The sequence below is a fragment of the Pipra filicauda genome, unplaced genomic scaffold (genome assembly GCF_003945595.2).
Source record: "Pipra filicauda isolate LSUMZ 115617 unplaced genomic scaffold, ASM394559v2 scaffold6_size6359152_pilon, whole genome shotgun sequence".
In the NCBI taxonomy this organism is placed as follows: domain Eukaryota; kingdom Metazoa; phylum Chordata; class Aves; order Passeriformes; family Pipridae; genus Pipra; species Pipra filicauda.
Window position 1 is genome coordinate 1,493,547 of NW_024104865.1, and position 19,387 is coordinate 1,512,933.

The 19,387-nt window shown below is 38.8% G+C and overlaps 1 protein-coding gene across 1 annotated transcript; it reads left to right on the plus strand.

Moving 5' to 3' along the window:
• The first annotated feature begins 108 nt into the window (after nt 1-108).
• SLC39A9 (solute carrier family 39 member 9) lies at nt 109-19,084 on the plus strand. The gene is made up of 8 exons (XM_027716941.2): nt 109-341; nt 557-674; nt 4,486-4,594; nt 7,982-8,173; nt 9,677-9,745; nt 10,853-10,938; nt 12,836-12,970; nt 14,663-19,084. Exons 2-8 carry the CDS (start codon nt 579-581, stop codon nt 14,891-14,893), a joined length of 918 nt encoding a protein of 305 aa, XP_027572742.1. The 5' UTR covers nt 109-341; nt 557-578; the 3' UTR covers nt 14,894-19,084.
• Nucleotides 19,085-19,387: the final 303 nt, after the last annotated feature.

Here is a 19,387-nt window from a genome sequence, read left to right on the forward strand (position 1 = left end):
CGCGCGCACGCGCCCACAGGGCCGGCGGGGGAGGCCTCCCCGGAGCGGCGGGGGCGGGGCGGGGCGCGCGGCCATCTTTGGTGAGGGTCAGGGTTCTCCCCGCCAGCCCGCGGCCTCGCCCGCCATCTTGGGGCCGGGAAGCGCGCGGGGCTGGGCGAGGCGCGGCCCGGCCCGGAAGGGGAAGTTCGGACGTGCCACTCGGGCAGCGGGTGCGGGGCAGGAGCGTCGGTCCCGCAGCGTCCTCCCCTCGTCCCCGCTGCGAGAAGCCGCTTGGGTGCTCGCTGTCCCCTCCCGCCTCCCCTGGGAGCGGCGCGGTGCGGGGGAAGGTTCCGCTGGCTCAGGTGAGGGCCGGGCCTGCCCGCCGGGGGCAGAGCCCCCCCCCCGCCCCCCGGCCTTGGCGGGTCTCCCCGCGCACCCCCGGCTGGGGGCACAGCCGGCCGGAGCCGCCGGGCGACAGAGACATGGCTGAGAGCCTCTCCTGGGAGCTCGGTGTCTGCACGGGCTAAGGCGTGCGGCCGGGCGAGGTGGAAAAGTTGCTGTTGAATTTCACTTCAAGGGACCGCACAGAAAGCGGCGAAATGGATGACTTCCCCTCCATCTGCCTGCTGTCCCTGGCCATGCTGGTTGCCTGCTATGTGGCAGGAATTATCCCCTTGGCAGTTAATTTCTCCGAGGTAAGACAGCTCCGCCGAACTGCTCGTTGGTTGCTAAGGGAGAAACCGGATAGGGAGATCTCCCAGTAGGAGTTAGCGCTGTCCTTTTGGAAGTCCGGCAACGCTGTTAGGGGCAGTGCTGTAACCTTAAAAGGTTTTTAAGGAAGTTGTGAGTGCGATTTTAATTTTCATTCAAAGTTGCTGTGTAAAATTATGCTGGTTTCAGAGTGTGTATAAAAGCCATTTAAACATGCCAAATTCGAGTCGAGCATCTCTGCTACAGGTGCATCACAGTCTCAGCACAGAAGGACATGAATAGGAGCTGGACTTGGCTATTCTTAGAATTAGAATTAGAAGCTTGTGTAAGAAACTGCTGAAGTCAGAGATTATCTCTTCTTATGTGCCTATGGGCTACTCAAATTAAGGCTTTCAAAAACGATTCCAAGAATGTTATCAGAAAACTTTGACTGACAATTTTGTTCACAGCTTGCAGTGCTGAAAATTAAATCTTAGCTTTTTGATCACAATACAAGTTCAAGTTACTGCCCCGGGTAACTCAAAGCATTCTTTTGGAAAAAAAATATCTTGGATAAATAAGGTACTGTTGAGGGAGAGTGAGACTTTCATAGATTGAGTGAGTTTTCAGAACAGTATGGGATTTCATCATTAAGTGTATCTGGTCATTGAGGTGATGACGATTGTTACAGTCTTTGGAAGTCTCCTAATATCCTCTGGTGCCTGAGGGGTTTTTCCTCTTTCTAAGTGATGGTTGTTGTATAGAGGTATGGTGTGATAATTTAGTTGTTCTAAGGTAGTAAGAGTGCTCTTATGGGAGGTTTCCTGTTTCTCCTGGAAGCAGTGCTGCTTTTGGGAAGCAAGGTGCTGGAAGAGATGTTACTTTTTCTTCCATCGAGTCAGAGGGTGGGTTTTACCTGTCCTTTGGTCCCATTATTTCTAGGAGGCTTTGGGAGCAGTAGACCTTGAGCAGCATGGAAGGAAAGGCTGTTCATTTCAGGAACCGTAGGAGTCAGCTAAATGAATTGAAACCTAACAATGTATTCTGAAGTCTTCACATAAATATTTGCAGAGTTCTGTTTTGCCAGTGCTTCCTCTGATGCTTTGATGGACCTCCCCTTATGTGTCTTCAGTGTTGTTGCTTCCAGCATCTCACTCTTCAAAAGTCACTTCTGCCCTGAAGCCTGTGAAGGGTTTTCTTGTGAATGTGCTGAGAGCACTGCCTTGCATGCTAATAATGTTTCTTTTTTTATTTAATTTTGCATTTTGTCATGTATATGTTCAATAGTCACCTGTTTTCTCTGACTATATATTTAGTGTTGTTTGAAGATAGGGTTCTTGATCTATCTTTATGTGGTTTATTTATATCGTTGAATCACTGGTCTCCTAAATCTCTCAAGGCTTTCAGCAGTGCAGGAATACAGATCTGTTGTGGATCCAAAATTCTCCATAAGCAGTAATCACGTACTTATTAGCCTTTTGTGTGTGTGGTATTTTACCATCAATGCACATGTGTGCAATCGAGTTTATTGTAGTATCTTAGGTTCTCAGAAATTCTTGACTCAGTTTTACTCTTGATTTAAATTGGGTGTCTTAAGAGTTTGCATGCAATGCTGGTTTAAAAGAGGAGAAGAATGTCTCTGCAAATTATATACAAATCCTAGCTAATCCTGGAAGTTTATAATTAGAAGTTAGAATGGTTTTGTTAAAAGTGATTGCTTAGGATTCTGCAACAAAGACAATTTCAAACTGAAATGACTGGTTGGACTATGCATTCTATAGTTTGCAAAAGTTTTGCAGGTAGCCCAAGTTAAAATGCCTCTTCCCACTGGCCATTTATAATATTTGAGTTGAAAACAAAAGTGAATGCTATACATAATATACTCCAGATGCTGGAGAACAGTGAAATTATTCATTAGTGTTATTACATTCCTTCAGATGAGTTTTTTGCCATGGAACCTATTACTTGTGTTCTGATTTCATGCTGGTTTCTATTATTGTAATTAGATTAGGATATCCTTGAAAGTATAAAACTGGCAAAGCCAGGTATAACTAAACATTGGTGGTAAAAAGGTGCGGATTGTACCGAGCTTTGCCTTACTTCTGTGTGCAGATGTACCCTTTCAGCTTAATCCTAATTTACAGGACTCTGTTGGTCTAATTTAGGGCTAGAAACAACACTGTACCAGTTCTTGAGGCTATTTCTTAAGTTTTAGTCTAAACGCAAAAGTTTAAAAAAAAGAGTTGTAGCAATTTGAATGTTTTGGTGATATAACAGAGGCCAGTAGTGTTGTCTGTGAAAGTAGGTATGAGTTTTTTTGATATGTTCCAGTAAAAGTTTAAGTGCCATGTACATTTAAAATAAATACTGAGCAGTGAAACAGCTTGCTAATTTGAGGAATTTAAGATTTTTCCCATGGATTTTTAGCACTGTTTACTCTGTTGCTCTTGTTTTTTAACAAGAGACACGCAAGTGTGTTTCACTGAAATTGTTTGATTTCTTGGATAAAACTATATTGCTTTTGCTTGTCTGTGTAGACTGTTATTAAATTTCTGTATTTGCCACATCTAAATATTTTGTACTGAAAAGGAGATGGAGTCTTATCTTGAAACACTAACTTGTTAGTGTGTATTATTTCCATGGATATTCAAAATTCACAGATGCCCAAGGGAAAGCAAGCAGTACTCTGTATTTGCAGTTGTAAGAAATCAGTATTACTTTTGACATTTTTTCCCTTTTTTTATGTACGTATGCAAAAGATGCTATAGTGTTGCAGGTAAAAATAATTTTTTTTTCCCTTGTAAGATACTGTGTTTTTGCAAAATGATTATGAAAAGTGGATGTTGAAGGTTATCTTTTAACGTAGATTGCCACTGTATAACAATTTACCAAGTATAGTTATTATATATGGCACTATAAGGTGCATGTTTGCAGAAATTTTACAGGTGTTTTCATCTCTTCCATATTACTATTTGAATTTTCCCCAGTAATGCTGCAATTGTTTCCTTATGGCCACATTTGGCTTACTTTCAGAAGGTTAGCTATGCATCTCTCTAGAGCCTCCTACTTCTTCTGTGTAAGTGTTGCCTGTTTTGGTGAGACTGAACAATTTGTGTCATTATGGTGCACGGAGGAGGATGGACGGCACAAGAAGGGTATGTGGCAAGTGGTTTCCCGTTAATCAGACGCTGACTTCTGCGTCCAGGTCCTCAGTAGTTAAAGTTTGTATTTTGGTAGCATTGAGCATGGGAGATGATGATGATGGCTCTGCCACAAAATATGTGCTACGTGGTTGTTATGAGGACCTAGACTCCCCTGATTGCTCCATGTGATATGAGGGGAGCTCTTACAGAAATTTTGAGAAGTGGCCTCTGCAAACTGTTGTATTTTAGAGTCTATTAGATGTTCATGTAATTGGATTTTAGTACATGGCTTTGACTTAAGCCTGTCACAAGGAAATGAATTGATAGTTTTATTGATAAAACATAATATAGTGAGTTTGGGAGGAGTGATAAGTCTCTAAGCTTTTTGCCCCAAATTAGAATATAACTAGGAAGATAACCCTAAGTAACAGTACAAGTACTGATAAACTATGTCTGTTTTTTAATCTTGTAGAAGTTCTTCCCAAAATATGAGTTAAACTATTATTCTTTGCTATACTGTAAAACCATTTTTAGGTGTTGTTGTTAAAGTTTAATTGCAAATTGTCAATACTAATGTAACAAGTAACCCCCTGTCCCAACCTCTGTTAATAAGGGAGATTAAAGAAAGCATTTTTATTCCTAAAGATGATACTTGTTTTGTACTTGCTTGCAGGAGAGGTTGAAGTTGGTGACTGTTCTGGGTGCTGGGCTGCTATGTGGGACTGCCTTGGCTGTCATTGTGCCAGAAGGAGTACATGCACTTTATGAAGATATTTTGGAGGGTAAGAACCAAACCCCAATGGCCTCGCTCAAGGGTTTGCTCTCCATTCAAATTTAATTCTGAATAGACTAATTTTCTCCTGTAATGTTATGGCTAGTAGTGAATACAATTGCTGTGAACGTTTGCATTTTTTAAGTTTTTTTCACTAAACGGGGCATACTGTTCACATATGACATCTACAGCTTGCAGTTTAGAGCTACATGGTCTGTAACTTTGTTTAGTTTGTGGAGAAAAGAGACCATTACTGCAGAAATATTCCCAGAAGTATTATATTAGTAATATCAGAAGTATTTACCTAGGAAAAAAAAGAATTTGTCTGTGGCTTCAGACTCCATGTCTAACTCACAGTATCATGTCTAAAGACAGTCTATCAGTAAAGATTTTTTTTTTATATTTCAAAGGGTCAAAATTAAAGGGGTATTACAGATTTAACGACAAAAATTATTTCTAGTATTTTTCTTAGAAAAGTAGGATATTCAAAGTTAAGCTTGTGAGAACTTAACAGCTTTCTTTTGTTTGTTTTTTTGTTTGTTTTTTTAAATTCACCTATTTACATAATTAAACCTAGAAAGGTGCACCTGAGGGAAATATTGAGGTGTATTCATAGAGCTGGAAAAACAAAAGGAAGAAGGTCTTTGTTTTCCCATTTTCAAGTGTAACTTAAATCTGAGACTGGTTGCTTGCTATCAAGCATTTGAGTGTTTTTCATTGATACAAAAGTAATTTACTGTTACTTCTGTATTTACCCGCAGGCCACAGAATAAATACCTTCTAATTTTTGACCTTGTAGACTAAGAGCCAACAATAAATCATGACTTGGATTATTCTTTGACCATAAACCTCTGTATGTGTGTATTGAAACCTTGGTTTGAGTGCTGCCAGCAGATAAAATTCTTTTGCTGACATCAGTCCTTTGTTTTGACTCATGAAACTGTATAACCACTGTCAGAGAGATTGCCATGAATTACACACTATGTTTTACAGCTTGGAATGATCTGAAGCAAACTTAACTTCTTAATATAGATGACAACAATCTTGTGTGGTCTGAAGTAATATTTTCTTGCTCAGCGAAGATATGTTTGAAATCTTGCAAGGGCTACCAAGCCTATTCTGATGTGCTTTGTAGCAAAGGCACTGTGACAACATTTTGTACAGTGGGATGAATGTACACTTGTGTCTCATCCAATAAGATATGTGAATACTCCAGCAAGAATATGACTTGCTAGAGTAAGTCAGATTTTTGGTGTTAGTGTCTAAAATGTCTGAAGAGTAGTGGCCAACCAAAAGACCTCCCCTGACATAACTTCTAATATCTAACCTAAACCTCCCCTGACACAACTTCAGGCTGTTCCCTCAGGTCCTGACACTGGATCTTGAGGTTCTTTTCTGATTGTTGTCTCCCAGTGTTTAAAGGTACCTGGGGTTATTTCTCCCCATGTTCAGATCTTAAGAGAAAATGAAGTTTCTGATCAAGGGATTTGAACATGACGAGAGTCCTCTTCATGGTATAGTGCTAACAGTTGCTTTGTGAGGGAAGAGAAATTAGTGTGCATCCTTATCACCTGCATCCTTATATTGGACTGTGATGCACTGGAGCTTTGCACATGGGTTGTCTGTTTTCACTTCTTATTCAAAGAATAAATTTTTCTTGAGTTTGCATGTAAATACAGGAAAATTGCTTCTGTGAATAACTGTGTTCTAAGTGTAGGGAAAGGACAGGAGACTTTATGAAAACAATTACCATTAGAGATTGCAATACCATCATTAGGTCTATCAGAGAAACATAGAAGAAACATTGTCTTAGTAGCACATTAAAAGGGTTTACAAATGTTAATTTAGCCTGCCAAACGTGATTATTAAGCACTGTCCCTGTTCTGTAGTGGAGGCAACTTGTACGTGAATGGTAGGTAGTTCAGGGCTTTGCAGAACAGCATGCAACTCAAACATCTGGCTTGAGGTATCAGTTGGGGAAGTAGATTTACTATCTCTTCTCCCATTGGAAACACTTGAGTAATACTGTTTGCAAAGCACCTTACCTGCTGTGGAAGTACAACTATGTATAATAACAAGATTGCCAAGGAGCATTAAATGCCTCTTCTGTATCACTCAAAGGGCTTTCTAGCCTGATGTCTTGTCTCTGCCAGGAACCATAAGGGGAAATACAAAAAAAGGAAAAGAATATATGGTTTAGGTGAGCAGTGTCTGAATCCAAGAGGTCAAATATTACTGTGCTCTATATGGTAGTTGAGAACTTAATTCAAAATTTTCTATTCCTGATCTTTGGTTGTACCTTTTTAACAGTGTATTTCTGCATGCAGTTGGGAGAAGAAGGCTTTGCCATGATTATTCACTTGTATCAGCTGGAAACAATACCTAGAATTTTGCTAAAAAATAGCTGTATTAAACCTCTTTCACATAAATGTATTAAGGCAACTCTTACCAATCTTTGCTGGCCAATACTAAAGAAGCTACGTACTTCTGGACATCTCCCACTGCGTCAGATGGGATTGCAGAAGCAGATGTTTCCTATGGTCATAAGCAAGGTTGGAGGATCTTGTGCATCTGTCTTGTGAGCTTCTAGGCCAAAGACTACTAGAAATGTTAAGTGCGCGTGCTGGTAAAACTTTCTCTTTTAAGCCTGTGTAAATTCAGAGCGAGCGATGCAATTTATGTTGAAATTGGTGGGAATTTTGTGTGGTATTTGCTCGTGATAAAGATCACACATGCTGGGTAAATGGCAGTCTGTAAAAGTTGGTAAAGTTATAATATTACATCTCTGCTTTTTAAGTCATTGCAGGTGGAGACATTTGTTGCTGTTACTAATCTATCAAATATTTGAAAATGTTTTAAAATTATGAACTGTGCACCAAATAAAGCATTTTCTACACATAAACTTAATTAAAAACCTGTTGAGACATCATCTTTTCCATTCTTAGATTTTAGACTCATTTGGAGCTCGTCTGATTTCAGGGTAGCTCAGTGAGATGAAGTAAATGTCGTGGGGAGGGCATGGACAAGCTTTTATTTTCTCACTTAAATGAAGATTATGAAGTAACTGCTCGAGAGTATCACTGAATATTGACAAAATTGGCAACTTCAATTAAAAGGGAATTATACAACAATTTTTATCAATTAATTTGTATTTAAAGTGCAGCATTTAAACAAAGTAGCCTGGCTTATCATGTGTTAATGCTTTACTTGCTTTTCCATGCTGAAGATGTACGAGGAGAGACCAACCAGGCTTCCCGAAAAAGATCATCTAAGACCTTAAATAAGGACTTCTGTGTATTGTCCAAGAAAGTGTAAGGAAGGCTTTCAGCAAAGGAGGAAAAAGGTGGCCGTGTCATGTTTAGTCCCGTCTCCTAATCTGTTTGCTTGCCTGTCACAGGGAAGCATCACCCGGCGAGCGAGATGCAGCGAGTGATTGAGTCTGAGAAGGTAGCAAAAGTCGCGGTTGTACCTGAGCATGGCCATGACCATTCCAGGTTGCATGCCTACATCGGTGTATCCCTTGTCCTTGGCTTTGTCTTCATGCTGTTGGTGGATCAGATAGGCAGCTCTCATGTGCACTCTACAGATGGTAAGTAAAGATTCAGTAAGATTGAATCAGATTTGTTAATTCATTTTAATTACCATGTTGTGATTTTTTTTTTTTTTGAGTGCTACCAGATTTAATTTGTCCAGAGTGTTTCAGTAGGTGCTTTACAAACATGAATCAGGGTCCATGTGAAATGTTTATTGCTGGAACTGTATCCTGAAATTCAGCATAGTTTGAGAGCTTGCTTCTCTAACATGAAATAACAGTATGAGCACATATGGTGTGGGGGTGAAGGGTGACTTGACACTTGAGTTATTGTCTGTTTTACAGTATCACCCATAGGGGATTTCTTTGGCTTTCCAAAAAACTTCAGGTTAGTCTTATATTCATTTGTTTTTTCCTACATAATTGTCATACATATAGGTGAGCTTTGCAAAGAACAGGTTATCTTAAGTAAGAATGCAGAAAGGATTAGAGGTAAGCTCTGGTCCTTTACTGTAATTGCACAGCTGGACCTCCCACACTATTCTAGAGCTTCACTTTCACTTACTTTAAAATATCTCATGCTTTGTCTAAAAGTTTGTCAACTTCTTGCAAGACTACAGTTGCCTTTGTTTACTGCCTGAGGCTTAATACTCAAACTGTCACTTGAAATACACCAAAGGTGTTCTGTCATTTGAGAAGATATTTTATTGCCTTTAGCTGCTCATTTTCTCCCACATAATTGCCTCTAATGGTGGAATTTGGCCCTCAAAAATTAAGGAATTGATCTTAAAGGAGAAGTAAAACACACAAAGGAGAGGGGTGATATGTTTTGGTGGGATTCTTGGCAGTTCACAGTGTAGCTGTGCAAATGCTTGTATGGGGTTAGTGTGGTGGGACAGATGGAAGACCAGTGCAGGGGCTGTGTCACCCTTGTGCTCCTGAAGAAGTGTAAGTGGAGCCACAGCCATGGCTAGCTGATTTTCAAAGCTTTTAGAAGGAAACAAGGGCAGTAAGGATGTCAGGAAGACGCAGGTGAGCAACTGTCAGAAGAATCCTTGGTTTGTACAGGTTATAATCCTTTTCTATGTTTCTGGTCATAGCAAATACCAGAAGAAAATTAAATTGTGTCTGTGTTAGATATACACACTATAAAATAGGATATTAAGTAAAGTTTTATCTAGCCTGTACCTCTGTCACTGGAAATGTAGTGGTTTTGTAATGTTTTTTTAAAGTTGCTGGAGAAAAACACTTTTCTCTTGAAGCAGTGTCTTGCAGTTTTGTTATCCCCCAAGTGGCTAGATATTACTTTGTCTAAATTAGAAAAATTCTGTAGGCCAGAATGGAGGTATGGTGTAAAATGTGACTCTCTTTGAGTGTGTTTAGTACTGGTCAATCCCAAACAAATTTAAAAGAAATGTTCTTAGTGAGTATCTCCTCATGTTTGACATGAGTATACCACTGCTGTCAGCCAAGTGCAGCTTATGGAATTAATTTCTCATTCTTCCAGCATCATTTATGTATTTGATCCCTTTATATTAACTTTTCTCATGATTGTTTCAGATCCAGAAGCTGCAAGATCAGGCAACTCCAAAATCACCACAACACTGGGACTGGTAGTCCATGCTGCAGGTAACGTGGGATCTATTGTTAGTGCTTGACAAGGACATCCATTGTTGTGTGGGTCATCTTTGGATGTGATGGACACACTTGGCTTTTGCATTTGAAGGTCGCTTTTTATTAAAAAAAAAAAAAAAAAGGTAGAGCAGAGAAACTAAGGATATTCCCAGAATTAACTGGGAAAATACCAGTTCTCAGATGTTCCACAGAGTTTTATTTGGGTACGGTATTTTCACTCTTTTATTTTTCCCATTTGAAAGGTTGTGTGATGCTCATTCTCTGCCACTTCAGTTCCTTTGCTGGCTCCTCTAGCTGCTGAATTTCAGTACATGCTAACACATTTGATAAGTAGTATGAAACACCTTTGGGTTTGCTTGTTGGTTCACCTGTGTTTTTTTTAAAAATACTAATTTAAAAAATAGTATCTTGTAGGAAAAAAGACGTAAGGTGGAGCACAAAGATTTAACTGAAACACAGTCCAACTTGCGAAGACTGACTGTGCATGTGTTGCAGTCAACCCATGCAGAAATAATTAGATCATTTTTATTCTTGATTGATATGTAATATAAATATGATGCTTTTTAATCTTCTGCTGAGGGTTGCTGTCTAGAGAAGTCAGATGTTGATCAAAAAGATACTTCTTCACTAAACAAAGTGTCTATATGTTAAGGAATAATATTGTATCCGTTTTCTGTTTCATTTAGACAATATATTTATGTTAAATGATAAAAAATTTACAATAGTTATATTTGAAAAATCATTTAAAGAGTAATAATAAAACTGATTATTTTTTAACTTAGACAGGAAGCTTGTTCTACTACAGAAGACTAAAACAACTAAACTTGTTACCTGGTTCTAATTTGAAAGGATGTATCAATACTGAGTAGATTCTCAGTATGGTTTTCATGGTCTTGGGAAATATGAGACAGCTCCTGTTGAGGGTTGTCTGATATTCTGAAATCTTGTGGCTTAACAAACAAAGGCAAGTGTTGAGTTGCTGTTGTTAATGGCATTTTGAATAACAACTTCTTAAATCAACATGGTTTTTACTGTCAGCCATTGAGGGGGTGGGGAAGCTCATGTGGAGGAATAATCCATGAATTTGCACTCCTTTTTCAGCTGATGGTGTTGCATTGGGTGCAGCAGCTTCTACTTCTCAGACTAGTGTCCAGTTGATAGTGTTTGTTGCAATTATGTTGCACAAGGTAAGTCATCATCCAAAAAAATCTTACTTCCTCTTCAAAAGACTACTAAAGCACAGAGGAATTGCTAAAGATCTGAAGTTTCCTCAGTGATGTAATGCCATTGAAATAAACAGGTTAATAGTACAGTTTCAGGGATCAAAAAGCACTGGTATGATGTATGATGGAAAAACAAATGATTGATGCTGTGTCTGAATGGGGTACAAATGAAAGAGAAATCTGACTGCCTACTGCCTACCTTGGTTGCAGTGGTTGGGCCAAGTCTCCCAAAGTCTCCCAAAAGTAAGGAGAGAATAATAGCTCATGAAGAAATGTCAGCTTCACACTTCTTCAGAAGCTAGTGTGGTAGTGTTTGGTTGTTTTAACAAACAAAAGCTCTGTAGATTCTTACTGCTGTAAGAGATGTATCCAGAGAAGTGAAGCACAGAAATATACGCTAGGGCATTAAAGGAGGAAAAGCAGTTTTATGCTGATTACAAATCTTTTGGTTCTGTGATGTTCTTAAGAAAATGGAAAGGATATTTATTTTGAAGGGGTTTAGTGTTTAAAGGGTTAGTCTTTTGAAACCACTCAATATCAGTGTACTAAATTACAACTTCTAGTTATGTCTGTTATTGTAGTAGTTTCAACATCAGTCATATGCGATGACTGCAGGAAAAAAAATTAAATATGTTTCTGCTGGTAACAAGCAAACAATAGCTCTTGAAGATGGGAAGATCTTTCCTTAATACTTGTGCAAATGTAAAGGCTCTAAATATACATGTGCAGATGCCTATTTGCCTTATGGTAGCACATGCATGGATTACAGTAGTTAGTCATACATTATTGAAGAACTTGCTTGTATAATTACATGTTCAAAATGTTAGGGAACCCACATCTAGTATGTCTTTTCTTCAATGTTCATACAAGAAACTGTGGCTTATGTAACCCTCTTCAGAGGTGGTGATGTCAACGTTGCATCTTGTGTGAAGCTTAATTTATGGCTGTTGCTAATTGATACTTTTGTTATTCTTAATGTTCAAATTAACTGACTTCTGAAATTGTACAAATTTAGAAAAGGAAAATTACTCCTATGAAATATTTGGTATTTGAGGGGAAATGTATTTCTTCTCTGGTGTCTTTTTCCTACTCTTATCCTGATTGATGCTTTTGTCTTTCTCATCTTTTTTCTTTCACTCATGGTTTCCATCCTCTATGTTTAAAAAAAAAAGATTATGTATAAAAATGCTCAATGCATTTTAGCGTCCTACATAAAAAATGTAGGACATAAAAAATGTCATGCTTGCTATTGTCTTTATGCAAGCAAAGATATAGTAAATTTCATGAGTAGTAGGACAGCTGTGCCTTTTGGATAAGAAACTGGATGTCAGCAGAGAGAGAAGGGATTATTTGTTTGCTACCTGGTGGGAACAGGAATGAAACTGAATGATGAAGGAATCAAAAGACCTCTTAAGTCTTTGTTAACATGGAGGCTGACAGTTACCTGTCTTTGGGCAATTTTTTCCCTCCTCGTGTTAATTTTAGAATTTTTCTGCTGTAGATAAAGAAACTCTCTATCTAAGGATGTGTAGTAGTAACAAGAAAAGAAATTACCTAAGTTAATGGAAACTTGGAGATTATAGCAATGACTCAAGTCAGAATGAATATTTTAATATTTATAATGACTACACAGGTATGTGTTTTCTGATAGCCAGAGTGTGAGTTTCCATTAGGTGCAGTTATTAGGATGGGGTGGTCTGTAGAACTGATGGTTTATTTGGGTTAGCCACGACATACTAGTGCTCGTCCTGAATTTCTTCCAATTCAGTACATTTCAAAGTAAGTTGTATTTCAACTTTTTCTCATATTTCAGGGGGTTCTAGAACGTACTGTATTACCAGCATGTATTGGTTTTTTGCAGGCACCAGCTGCCTTTGGCCTGGTCTCCTTCCTGATGCATGCGGGGCTAGAACGGAATCGAATTAGAAAACACTTGCTGGTCTTTGCATTGGCAGCACCTGTTATGTCGATGGTGACATACCTAGGGCTAAGCAAGGTAGGTCTGTGATCTTGTTCTGCCCAAAATCTAGCTTAGTGCTGGAGTTTGGGGAAAGGAATATCATGATTTTCATATAACAAAATTCCAAAGTGCTTGAAAAATTTAGCAGAATGGAGATTTTAAAAAAAGTTGATGAAAAGGTAGCAACATGAATGCACAAAACAAATAACCCATGCTTTCCATCACAGTGACATAACGCCTTTACAGAGTTTTGTATAGCTTTTTTTAAAAGTCTGATTTCTGTCTTTTCTACTTTCTGCTGCTCCCCACTGAGAACAACGTACTCATATGCCAGGCTTTATTAGATGCCTGCTTAACTATGTAATTTTCAGCATTGTTGCATGCATTCTTCTTTTGATGTGCAGGTAGAAAATAATCTTTGCTAGTTTCCCCTACCATCCCAGAAGTGGTCCTCTGTGTTCAAAGTCTGTGTCAGAAGTTGAATCCTCAGCTAGAACAGCCTTTTTGCCTCTCTTACTCCTTAAAGCATAGTCTTGTCTTGGGTCTATACGACAAATGGCCTGTGAAATGAGCCACTGCACATGGGTTTATCATCTCTGTCCTAACTAAATGTTTCTGCTTCTTATAGCATATCTTTTGGCAGTCCTGTATTTCCAAATTGCTGTGGGTCATGCTGGTGACACACTGTGGGGATGTGTTGTAAAGAGTATAACGTGATCTCACAAAACCCAAGGCATGAGAGGAAAGATTAAATAAATCATCCGGGCTAATCCCTTTACTTGCCGGAGAGGAATTATATTTGACATTACAGTGCAAGAGGCAGCAGAAAAAAGGGTTGGGTTTGTAAATGGAAATAAAAGTTCTGTTTGAGCATTCTTTTGAGGCATGCTCATCAAGAGTTGCGTTTGCATTTTGCACTTCAGCAAGAACAGAGAATTGATAAGGCATCAGGGCTGTCACAGGAGTTTTATAGTTCCAGATGAAGATGTATCTTTGCTCTTTGAAAAAATGACCCAAGAATATACCAGAGAACTAAGATCACACCTGAGCTGAAAAGTGTTCAAGAAGCATGTGAATCTGATATGAGTGGGTTTGCATTTCATTACATTTACTGATGTGTAGCGTGATCTTAATCCCATATGAATGTGAAGAGGTGCTCAGTTTTGATCCAGAAGTTGCATTTCTTCATGAAGTTTGCATGGAAATTCTGGAAAAGTTTTGGGGGTTTCCTTCTACATACAAATGAAATATTGCATGAGTGATGATTTGGGACTTGGCTCTGAACACCAGATATTTAAAGGCTAATATCTTATTTGAACCCTTTGTTTAGAAAAAGGGGAGAAAAAATCAATCTTGAATGTTCTTCCTAAAATTTTTGGCTTTGCAATATCAACTTTGTTTTTTTTCAAAACATGTTTTGTATGTTGTGAGATGGTCAAACAAGACTTTGTTTGTCTGTGCTTCTGCACAGACTGTGACTTTTTTTCTTTTGCAAGAAGTCCAAAGTGAAGCAACTTGGATGAGGAGTGTCTTTCTGCCCCCCCCCCAACTTTAGAGTGCCTGTTACTACATGTAAGGTGTAAGACATAAAAGAACATGCTAAACCATTGTCATTGCGAGAGAAGAGAGTTCATAGAAATCCTGTTGTGTCTGGACATATACAGAATTTTTTTTTGTTACCCATTGAAGAACTTCCGCTTATCCTCACTTTTGCTCTTTGTGTTTCAGAGCAGCAAAGAAGCTCTTTCAGAAGTCAATGCCACTGGAGTTGCTATGCTGTTTTCTGCTGGGACTTTTCTTTACGTTGCCACAGTTCATGTCCTTCCAGAAGTAGGAGGAATTGCTCATAGCCACAAACCTGAAACAACTGGAGGAAAAGGACTCAGTCGTCTCGAGGTGGCAGCCCTAGTATTAGGATGCCTTATTCCTCTAGTTTTGTCTATTGGACACCATCACTAAAAGCTCAGATTTCACTGTTCTCCTCCTCGATCTGACATGAGCAGTAAAATGTCGGCTGCTCCCTTTACCATTGTCTCTTACCCATCATCCATCCCATCCACTGTATGGAGTTCAGAGGGAATCTTGATTGCAAAATGAGGAATACTAGGAAAGTTTTTAGTGTAGCAAAATGTACTTTGGCAGCTTGACGTAAATTCTATGTAACTTTCTCTTCTGAAGACATTTGCTATTTTAATTGCTACTTCTGGCCCTATTCTCAGGGAAGATGGAATTTGAAGTTTAAGGAAGGTAAGCAGGGAAGAACATAGCAACTCATCACGAAATTGCAATCACCAAAGTATCCTGCAGTTCAGCTTTCACAGCTGAGGGCAAAAACCACGGATTGCTGCATTATGAAAGGTTGAAGTCTTACTGATGAAGAAGGGGGCTCTGCTCTATCGGTTCTACGCTGTCCTGGCAACATAACTGGTCCTTGTGTTGTTTGTCACTAACTGTATTGCAGCAATGGGCTACACTTTGAACTCTGGATAACACTGCTGTTGTCACAGAAGAGTCACTTGATAGGAAAGAAATTATATAGACAAAGTGTAGGATTAGACTAAGAATCAGCCGGTTAAGAAAATGCAAATGAATTTTGCAGTGTATTCCACTATTTAAGACAAAGGATAGAAGCAAGGAGAACAGTGTTTTGATTGTTTATGCAATGGTTAATAAATTCTAAAAAGGCACTGTTTCTTGGGAGATGGTCTGCTTCCAAGTCAGTCATGTGTTAAGCACCAAAAATGTTAGCAGGAATTACATCTTGGGTACTATGATTACACTACTGCTTCTATTGAGAGAAATACCCATAGTGCCCTTTGAAATAGAGCTGTTCTGGGCTCTGGGGAGTAGAAATCTGATGGAGACAGCAGTTAAGGGACCAGAGAACTTTACTAGCTCATTTTCAAAAGTCCGAACTGCTGAAATCAGTGGAGGGCTGTGTGAGTTTTTCACTAAATAAAAGGTATTAAAGGATAACAAAACTAGATGTTTAGTTAAATATTTATGCTGCAGATAGAGTACAAAGTGTTTCTAAAGCAGTTCTGAACAAAAAAACCCCAACAAACAGAAAAACAAACTGGTGGGTTCCCAGTGGACTTGTTAGACATTTTGTTCTTCCTTTGGGAATTGTTCATTCACCTCTTATTAAGAAGCATTAGTTTTGGTGGATCTACTGAAGGACTTATTGCCAGTTCATGATGTCTCTCACTGCAGAGGAGTGGTGAAAGAGCCCTCTATTTCCCAGGCACAGCTTTGTCTTGTCAGGCACCATTTCTCTTATGCAGAATATATTACACTCTAATAACTGTAGTGCATTGAAAAGTCAGGAGTTCTTGACATGCACAGAATCAGCATAACATTCTTTCTTTAGGGGAAAACTTTTTAATGCCATACCTGTTTTAAACTGTACTTTGTCTGCACTTTTTAAAGATAACATTGCCAAATATATTTTTCTTTTTGATTGTTTTTTTGTTTGAAATGAATTGTCAAGGCTTGAAATATCTTCTTAACTGAAGTGCTTCTTGTTTCCATTTGAATGAGTGTCTGTTTTTGATGCCATTTATTACCTATACTACACAGCCCATTGTGCCTCATAACTTCTTCCCATTTTTGTCATTGTTCTGTTTGTCTGTTAGTTCAGTAATGGGTTTGGCCTGGCTCTTGGACTGCTGGTTGCTTTGTCTGTTGGCTTTCTAACAATACGGGTGTATCCTAGGATTGAACCTGGTATTGATTCCCAGGACGGCTTGTTTATTTGTGTCTTTTACTACATAAAATCCATGCAAAGTTATTAAAAATCATTTTTCCCCATGAGACAGTATTTTCAGGTAGAATTGGTGTTTTAGGCCTAAACAAGCATTTTTTGCATTAGACCTTCAATACTGTGTTCTGAAAAGCCACTGCAAAATTAATGACGTGGATGAGATCCTCTCCTGTGCATTCTTATATGGTTTTGTTTGGTTTTTTACAACATATATATGCAATTAGTAAGTTACTGGTTAAAAAAGTTCAGTGAAACAGGTTTCTAGCATGTGCAAATGATACACAGGGATGTTTACACCAGAGATCCCAGTGTCCTTCCTGATTTCTCACTAAGTTAATTTCTTCCTTGATAATCTCACTATTTTACCTTGCTTAATTTTTCCATAGAAGTGTTTCCAAACCTGGAGGATTTGCAAGAGCAGTAACAGAAGCAGGAGATAGCTTAGTATGGCACTAGGTGCTGATGTTTAGTAAAGCAGTAAATTTTTATTCTTTAAGCTCTTATCTGTCACTTGCATGTGCACCTTGCCCTGGGAGTTAAGGGGGCATCCCAACTGCATTCCACTTCAGCCTCATTTTGTGTATAACAATAGCAATGGTTTAGGGAGGTATATAACTAAGGTCCTATTCTATGCCTTTTGTTCCAGTGTTAGAGCATGTGGATAGTACCTTCTTTTAAGGATCAGTGTGTATTGACCAGGACGTGCTTTCACTGCTAATATAACCTCTGACATATTAACCGTAGGTGCCACTGTTAAAAGATCTTGTCATCCTTCTATTTTCCTGTCCTTCAGATCATGTTTCCAGTTTCTGGAGCAACCATCAGAAATAGTAATACTCAGTTTAATGATTCATGAAGTATAGAATCCAAGTTATAGCAGCAGGTGAGGGATTTTGAATGAAAACATTGGCAACTTAAAATTGGCACAAAAATTTTGATAACGTGCTTTTCATTGTGGCACTTAAGTGATAGAAGACTTCTGTGGCTTTTATTTTTTTTCTTTTTCAGAAATGGCAACAGCATTTTGTTTTGGCTGCCTCTGTTATCTCTGTGTGGAATTATTATTTTAAATTCTATAACTGAAACTGCAGTGACTAAAGAAACTTTTGGTTATGTGATAAGGAGAATGTAAAATTTTGAATTATCAAACCTTTCCAAATTGTTAGTACCAGATAGAGGATTATTTTCTTGAAGCAGAGTATTTTAATGAGTTAAAAGAAATGGCCCATTTTATTATAACCTTTTTTTTACCTATCTCCCCATCTGTCACAGTAAATCCAAGCATTGAGTGTAGTGAGGGCCATCTGGTATCATTTTCTACTGCTCAGGGGACCTTGGTACAAACAAATTCCTCTTACTCTCTCTGTAATAGCCATCTCTGCCTGTTTTTTCTTCTGTGAGGTAGATGGCAGCAAGTCTAGCAGGTAATGTTTAAATGTCTCCCTTTCCTTCTGTAAATCCCTCCAGGAAATCCATAATCTTGTCATCACCTGATTTTTTTCAGTTAATGATTTCTTAATTGGCAATAGGAATTGGACTAAAGCTATTTCTGTTGATCCTGGTCTGTTCAAGTACTTTCCCTACTGTTCTAATGCTTTTATTATTCCTTATATAAAGAAGGGAAATACTTCTTTTCCAGCACTCGATGACAGATGCAGAAGCTGTACTGAGTGAGGATGGCAGAGCTGTCACACCTAGACAGGACTTTTTGATTTTTGTGGCTTGTCAGATGGCTGGGTATTAAACACAGAAACCCACCGTTGACTTCAAAAAATCATTTCCAGGTGGATTGTGTAAAAGGTTAATATTATCCAAGAGGCCCAGGAAAACCACTGTGTTTATTCAGGAACTAGTTCAGAGCCTTCAAGGAGCTTTTGACAGTAGCAGATGCGTCCGTGTGGCATCAGCTAAATGCGGAATAAGAGAGATGCTGTGGAATAAATGTTCCTGCTGGTCCCTTCCTGTTCTGTACTGGGACTTGGGAAGAAGAGGAGGGAAGCGTACTTGTATTCTTTTGGGGGTGGAGGGAGGAGGAGAAGTGATTGCAGATTGGTGGGAAAGTTTATGATGAATTTCAGATTCTTCATGATGAATTTCAGATTCCTGTTCACATCAAACTTCTTTTAAATAATAATATTTTTTTCTTACTGTTCTTATATCTCTCAGCAGCCTTGGCTTTCCAGGGAAAAACATTGCGTGGTCATTGCTGTTTACCTGACTCCATGTATGGAACTGTAATTTTAATGTCTTTTTTCCAAACCATTTGTACACAAAATCATTCCATGAATGGCTGCCTTATAATTTTTCCACTTTAATTGTGAATGGTTAAAATAATGTTGCCGTTTTCAATTTGTTTTATTATATTAAATTTTTACTAGGTGCAGTGCTTTGGAGTTGGCTTGTCATTTACTGCATGGGGTTTTGTGATAGCTCTGACAAAGAGAAATTAAGCCTTAAATGGGATGCGAGCGGTGCAGACAGTACATTTTATTTTTGTGCAAGCGTTTGCTGCTTTTCTTCATGATGTTTGAGCACCTCCTGGAAGCCTGGACTGAAACTGCATGTTGGGAGGCAGTCTAGCAGGTTGATTTGGATATAGGTATGAATGGGTTTAAAGGTATTGATGCAGACATGATTTGACAGCTCTGCTTGAGAGGGGCATTTGGCAACTCCTGTCTCTCCCAGGGTTT